The following is a 6624-nucleotide window of genomic DNA, read 5'->3' as shown; positions in this document are numbered from 1 at the left end:
CTCTCTCTCTCTCTCCGGTCAAGTCCTGCTAACTGCTGTAAACGGAGGAAATGAACATGCCCACGTAGACTTGTGACTGAAACCACACGGCATCGAGGATAAAGAGGCGAGTCCTGACCCCTCAGAGAGAAGAGGTGAATCGTCTGCACAGGGAGAAGCGGGGTTCTAGGCCAGGACGTCGAGCCGGCCGTGCCTGAAGTCAGGAGACAATGAGCGTCCCCAAACGGCCGAGGGGTCACAGCTGTCAACCTAGTAGCCGCCCATCCCGCAAACGAGCACTGATAAACATCAGAGTGAAGACATTCCCAGGACAGAGATGCAGGAAATTCACGACTCACCGCGCTGTCTGCTCCGGGGTCGGCAAGGGGGGTCCCACCGGCCAGGTCCCCCGACCGACTGTCCTTGGGCGTGAGGTTTTCCTTCATCCACGGATTATTGATGGTGGCGGTCAGGGTGGCAGCGTTCTGGCCGCAGACGCGTGCGGCCGCAGAGCCAGAGACACGTGCCCTCCAGCCCTCCGCAGAGCCCTGCCCTCTGGGCCTCGAAATTTCCATGGGCGTTTACTGCGAGCCTACTGCGGTCTGCGATGAACACCCACTGTGTGCGCCCAGGCCTCGGGGAGGCACAAAGTGTCCGGTTCCAGTTCCGGGCCCTCTTTAGTGAGGGGCCCCTTCCGTGTCACGAGGTGTAAGCTCAGGGAGTGTCTCAAAACAGCAGAGCCCAAACCTCCTCAACGCGGACAGGTTCCTGTCTTACAAGACTGTCCCCTGTTTCCGAGGCAGAGGCTGTCCGACCCCACGCGTTTCAGGGACACGGAGGTGATCACAGTGGGCTTTGGTTCCTTGGGTGGAGAACGTGGCCGCAAGTCCCTCCCTCCCTCTCTTCCCGCCAGGCCTGCTCCCCTCCCCCACCTACAGCCAGGGCTCCTGCGCCTTCCCGAGCCCCCCCCACCCCCACCGACTCCTCCTAGCCTCTGCGCGGCTCCGCCCCTTACCTGGGGGCGCCCTTCCTTGGTCTCAGGGCTTGGCTGACTCTTCCCTCCTCCGGGAAGTCTTCCTTCCACCCCCAGGCCGGGCCAACACCTCCCCTTCTCATCTCACTGCGGCCCAAGGCATTACACACACCTGTTGAGTGCCTTCTACTGAGGTCCATTTATCACCTCACCTGTTGTCACTTAGACATCGTCCGGGAACGCTGGGAGGATTAATGACACACGCCTGGCAGAAGCGTAGTCGCATTCATTCATTCTGGCCCCTGACGGTTACTAATTCTTAAATTTCCCGGCACTAAATACCACTCAGATCTCAATAATTCTGAGCGTTCCTGCCGGCAAAGAAACAAGAAATTGCATAGTCACTGACTGAAGGACCCACGGAGGGTTATAATGGTCTGAATAACAGGTAAGTGATTTGCTTAAGCTGTGAGATACTTAAGAATCTGGGGATTTAGAGAATATATATCTTCTGGGGGGAGGAAATCAACTACCTTGACAATTTCTATAAATCAAATTCTATTACTTTGAAAAACAGTCTGAATTCAAAGATGTGCTTCTATAAGAAACTTTTTGTAAAAAATAGGAGCTGGTGACTAATTCAGATCAAACTCTGAAGACCTGGAGACTGTATTTTATGCTTCATGCGAGTTTAGGATTAAAAAAATTTCTAAGGGCATCTGGGTGGCTCAGTCCGTTAAGCGTCCGACTCTTGATCTCAGCTCAGGTTATGATCTCACGGTTCGTGGGATCAAGCCCCACATCAGGATCTGTGCTGACAGCTTGGAGTCTGCGTGGGGTTCTCTCTTCCTCTCTCTGACTTACACACGTGCCCTCCGTATCTTTTTCTCTCAAAATAAATATTCAAAAAAATAAAAATTTAAACACTTTGTTACATAGCTTGTTTCTCTCAGTGGACCTCTGGATAAAGCAACGAGGTAGGCAGACTGGTTCTACCGTACCCATTTTATAAACGAGGAAACTGAGGCCCAGTTTAAGGCTGGGCCCTTTGACGATTTGGTGGCAAAGCCAGCTCTCCAAATACAACTGCCCTTCCTGCTGGTGGGGACGGCCCTTACCCGGCTGGTGCCCTGCTGTCTCGGTCCAGAAATCCCTGCACTTTTGAACTCGGAGCCCTGCATCCGCTCCCCGCAGAGGGCCCCGCGCACCCCCGTAGCCGGCCCCACTCCCCACTCTGTGGACTCCCCCTCTCTTCTTCCACTCCGATCCCAGGAGCTTCGGTCAGGCCGGGACTCAATGGTTCCCAGATCCTGAATGGCCCCCTCCTTCCGGCTGGGTCTGCAGTGCCACCGTGGGCCCTAGCAGCTTCCCCTGTGCCGCGTCACATCCTGCGGAAAAAATTAGTGCTGTCGCCACCAGCTCATCCAAGTCAAACTTCCCTGACATGAGTTTAATTAAATCGAGAGGCTCTTGGGTTTTCTTGGACTGGATGTGATCAGACCCACTCAGAATAATGGGTTTCTCATTGTCTTTTAGCGGAGCGTCTGTCCAATCCCTGCTCTAGTCCTCGATGCAAAAGAGAGGAAACAGGAAGAAGGAGAGGAAGGAGGGGAAGGGGACAAGAAAATGAAGGAAACCCAATCCTGCCTGATACCTCCGACCCCACACCTACCCACCCCCAACACGCCCTTGTGGTCCTAAAGGCTTAAAACCATTGCAGTTTATGGAGGAGATGAAACAGAATGTGGTCGCTTGAGGCTACTAGTTAATTCCCAGGAACCGTAAGCAGCAAAGCAAAAGAAAATGCCCGTCTGAGGAGGCAGAAGGTCAACCGCAGGTCGACGACTGTGACCGCTCTGTCCCCAGACTCCTGTCCGGGCACTTCCGTGGACAGCGCTCCGGGCGCATGGGAAGGAGCCAATTCTCTCCCCAGATCGCTCTCCTCCAAAACCACCTTGAGTTGTTTGTCTTCCTCGGATGGTCCCCAAATCCCGCTCCTTCCCTACAATCCAAGCGGCTCTGTGTTCACCTCCCTCCATAATTGACTTTGGATGGATTCTACTTCCTGGACCAGAACCCCCTCCGTCCTCTCCAGAGGTCCATGAAAAGTTAGCGCATAACGATGCGTATAACACCAGCAAGAAAAACCCACAAATCAGAGCAAACGTGTAGGTTTTTTTTATTATGCATTTGACAGTATTTTCTGAGTGTTAGTACAACGAATGAATTTCTCTCCAACATACCATCTTGCCACAGAGCCAAACAGTGCATATGTGTTTTAAAAATGTAATTCAAACTCTAAGGAATATGCGTTTGGATCCAGAACACAACTTAAAATCTATCTATCTATATATACACAGTGGCTGTGCTTTGAACAGATCCACATAGAGGAATCGAAATAAAGAAGAGTTTCACAATAAATAATTCCTTCTCCAAACTGTGCGCGTTCCTGCTAGCAAACCTCGGTCTCCTCAGGATAGGTCCTCACTTCGGGGCCTGGAAGAGCTCATGAAATGCTTGTGGAGAATTTAATTTGGTCAAGGCCAGTGCTCTGTCACTCACCACCTTCAATTTCTCCACTTGGTGACCTGGGCATGCCTCACGTGTGGGTCGTCACCTCTCTGCCTGCTGGGGGCGGGGGCGGGGGTGGGGGAGAGGCGTCCGCATCACCGTGTCCGATATGCACCCGTAGCTGCGGGCCACCGCTGAGCCAGATCGTGACCTGCGGGGCACTGCAATCCCCCGAGATTGCCAATTACACAGATAAATAGGAATTTACATAATTTACAAAGAGTTTGCTTTTGTGGCTTGCTTTGAAGCCATTCCCCAAAGACCCACATTTATTCATGAAAGTGAACATTTGCCCAAATAGCCTGGAGTGGCGGCCAGCTGCCTTCACCGCGGCTCTCTGAGAGGAAGGCCTGCGGTGCCCTGGCCTGACCGGCCGTCCGCAGAGGGCTCAGAGTCACCTGGTCGAGGCGGGCTCCCGGTCCGAGGCCCCCAGCCACCCGTTTCCTCCTTTCCTCGTCCCAAACACCAAGGTTTCTTTTTTCTCTTTTCTCTCTTTCTCAAAGATGCATTCCTTTGGTGGGCACCACACACAGCTGGCAGTCGCTGTGTAAATCCTGCTAGAAGCTTTAAAGTCCTCAACGCCTGCAAAGCTGCGATCCGCCCTCGGAGCCGAGGCCTGGAGCGCTCGCTGGCCCACGGCGCGGCTCCCTCGGCATCGGTCCCAAGGGGACACGTGTTCACATCTGCAAAGTCAGCTTGGAGCCCCCTTACCCTCCAAGAGAAGTCAACGCCAGCAAGTGGCTTCCCGACGTGCCGCAGCGCTCCAAAAACAATTTCCTGCATGAAACCCAAGCCGTGGGCGTCAGGCTCTGGGCACATCTGGGATCATTTTACCCATTAGAGAAACCGGGTCGTGGGGACTGGAGCATTCTTGGGGTAGGGTGTACTGTTAGGTGTGGACCCTCGGAGCGAGGTTCCCCCCACCACCACCAGGCAAAACTCATTGCTGGCCCTCCAAGAGGTTAGGAATGTGAACCGGGAAGGAGCGGGAAGTGAGGGACCCCAGAAATGGGGTGCTGCTGGCCTGCTTCCGCGGGGGCTCCCGACACAGCGGAGCGGCAGGCGGGGTGCGGGAGGCCCGCTGCCGGGCAAGCACCAGACACCGGAGGCCTACGGCCCGCGCGCTGGGTCGGTCCTGGACGCCAGCCTATCTTGGAGAAACGGGCAGAAGAGAAAAAGGTGTTCGTTACGAAGGAGAGCTCTTACCGGCTGGGAAGGGGGACATCTCTCAGCTCTCTCTCGAGCCCCTTCTCACCAGCGCTTCTTGGCAATTTCAGAGCCTGCCATCCCCCCCGGGAAGGTGTGAATCAATCCCACCAGCAGAGGTGGCTGCTGGGAGGTGCCCCGCAGCCTGGTCCCGACTGGGATGATCACAAGCTCAGGACGGCGCGGCTTCCAATCTGAGAATGTGAATCTGGGAATTATTAACTGGAGTCTGGCAAGAGAGAAGGGACCGTGGCGTATAAGAAAAGACTGTTCTTTCCAAGTAAAACTTCTGACAGGAGCTTTACATGAATGGGGAAGACCTAGAAGAGCCACCTGTCCAGGCCCCAGTGGGGACACCTGTGCGTGCTTCCTCATCTCCTGGACAGTCACCAGAACAGCAAGAACATGGACAGCAAAAGCAACCTCGTGCGTTTTCCGTGCAGGGCTCCCTGGCCTTCCTTGAACAGGCCTAGCATATTCCTACCACAGGACCTTTGTACTTACTGTTCGCCCTTTCTGAAATCTCTTCCCCTCCATCATCCCCCTGGCTCGCCCCCTGACTTCCTGCCCGTCTTTACACCGAGGAGACGGCCCTGTCCACCGGACCCCAAACTGTAACCCACACCCCCAGCGCTTCCTATACCGACCCTGCTCTCCTGTTCTCCATCATACCGCGTCTTCTAGGATTTCACATGCAGCGGTCCCCTCTTATCTGAGGTTCTGGTACCCGCAGTCAGCCACGCCTGGAAGCAGAGCTCCTCCTTCCAACACAGCGTCAGAAGGTCAACAGCAGCCTCGTGCCGTGTCACAGGCCTGTGTGTGCAGCTCACTCATCTCTTGACACAGCATTTCCCACCTCCCCTCGTCACAAGGGGGTGAGTACAAACCAAGTGTTTTGAGAGAGACAGAGAGAGCACACTCACGTAACTTTTATTACTGGAGACCCTGCCATACTTGTCCTCCGTGATTGCCAGTGATCATAGTTATTCTCTCCCTGTGCCTGATTTATCAGTGCGACGTCCTTGTGTGTGTGTGTGTGGAGGTAAAAACACGGTACATGTGGGTGTGTCCGTGGCCGCAGGCGTCCCCTGAGGGCTCTGGAACGAAGCCCCCGCGGGGCAGGGGGGACCACTGTTTGTCTGCGGTCAGCTCCCAGCACTGGTTAAGGCCCACAGACGCAGCCCCCCAGCCCTGCTCCCGCCCGCGTCCCCGCCTTCCAGAACACGGCCCGGCGTGTCACAGGTGCACCGCATCCTCGCCGATGAACGCACGAGTGAGTGAATAAATGATGTGAAGGATGGATGGTTTTAATCACAGCCCGTCCTCGCTGAGAGGCGTGTGGGGCGAGGAAGAGAGAACAAGGCGGAGCGCGAAGAGGCGAAGCCGGGACCAGATGGGGCCTGACTCACGCCCTCCTGGGGCCTCGCCCGCCCCCTCCCCTCCGCCTGGGCTACGGATGCTGCCATCTCTCCGGACGACTAGGAGCGACTGCCACCGGTTTGGAAAGCCTCCTGTACACCGAGCGGGCTTTCATCTTCCTTTGATCAGTCCCTGTAGGAACCCAAGCCACCTCCAGGCTATTATTATGGACATAAATTACTGTCCCATTGCACACGCGTAGGCGAGCCATTAATAACAATTTCAGATTGACAGAGTGACAAGTAAACCGAGTCTGGCTGCAGGCAACCTGCTCAATCTCTGACAAAAGATGAGCAGGTTAAAGAAAAAATCGCAAGCCTGACTGGAGGACGTGGAGGGCGTGTGCCCTCCATCCAGAATCAGCTGCTGAAGACAAGAAAACGTTGGGGTTGGGGCAGTAAAGACCACGTGTAGGAGGATGGGCAGTCACGACCACATGTTGGGGGATGGGGGTAAGACCACATGTTGGGGGGATG

At 55.0% G+C, this 6624-nt stretch overlaps 1 protein-coding gene across 1 annotated transcript in view; it reads right to left on the bottom strand.

The window, feature by feature from the left end:
• The window catches only part of EDN3 (endothelin 3), a 30319-nt gene that overhangs the window by 6512 nt on the left and 17183 nt on the right, over positions 1-6624 (bottom strand). Inside the window, exons 5-6 of the mRNA XM_029917983.1 lie at positions 2071-2290; positions 339-464 (exon numbers count right to left, since the gene is read on the bottom strand). Of these exons, the coding sequence (XP_029773843.1) occupies positions 339-464; positions 2071-2290 (346 nt within the window). The remainder of the gene's footprint in view (positions 1-338; positions 465-2070; positions 2291-6624) is intronic.

This window comes from Suricata suricatta, chromosome 12 (assembly GCF_006229205.1).
Source record: "Suricata suricatta isolate VVHF042 chromosome 12, meerkat_22Aug2017_6uvM2_HiC, whole genome shotgun sequence".
NCBI lineage: Eukaryota > Metazoa > Chordata > Mammalia > Carnivora > Herpestidae > Suricata > Suricata suricatta.
Note: the sequence above shows the minus strand (reverse complement) of the source record. Positions and strands in the feature narration are given on the sequence as shown.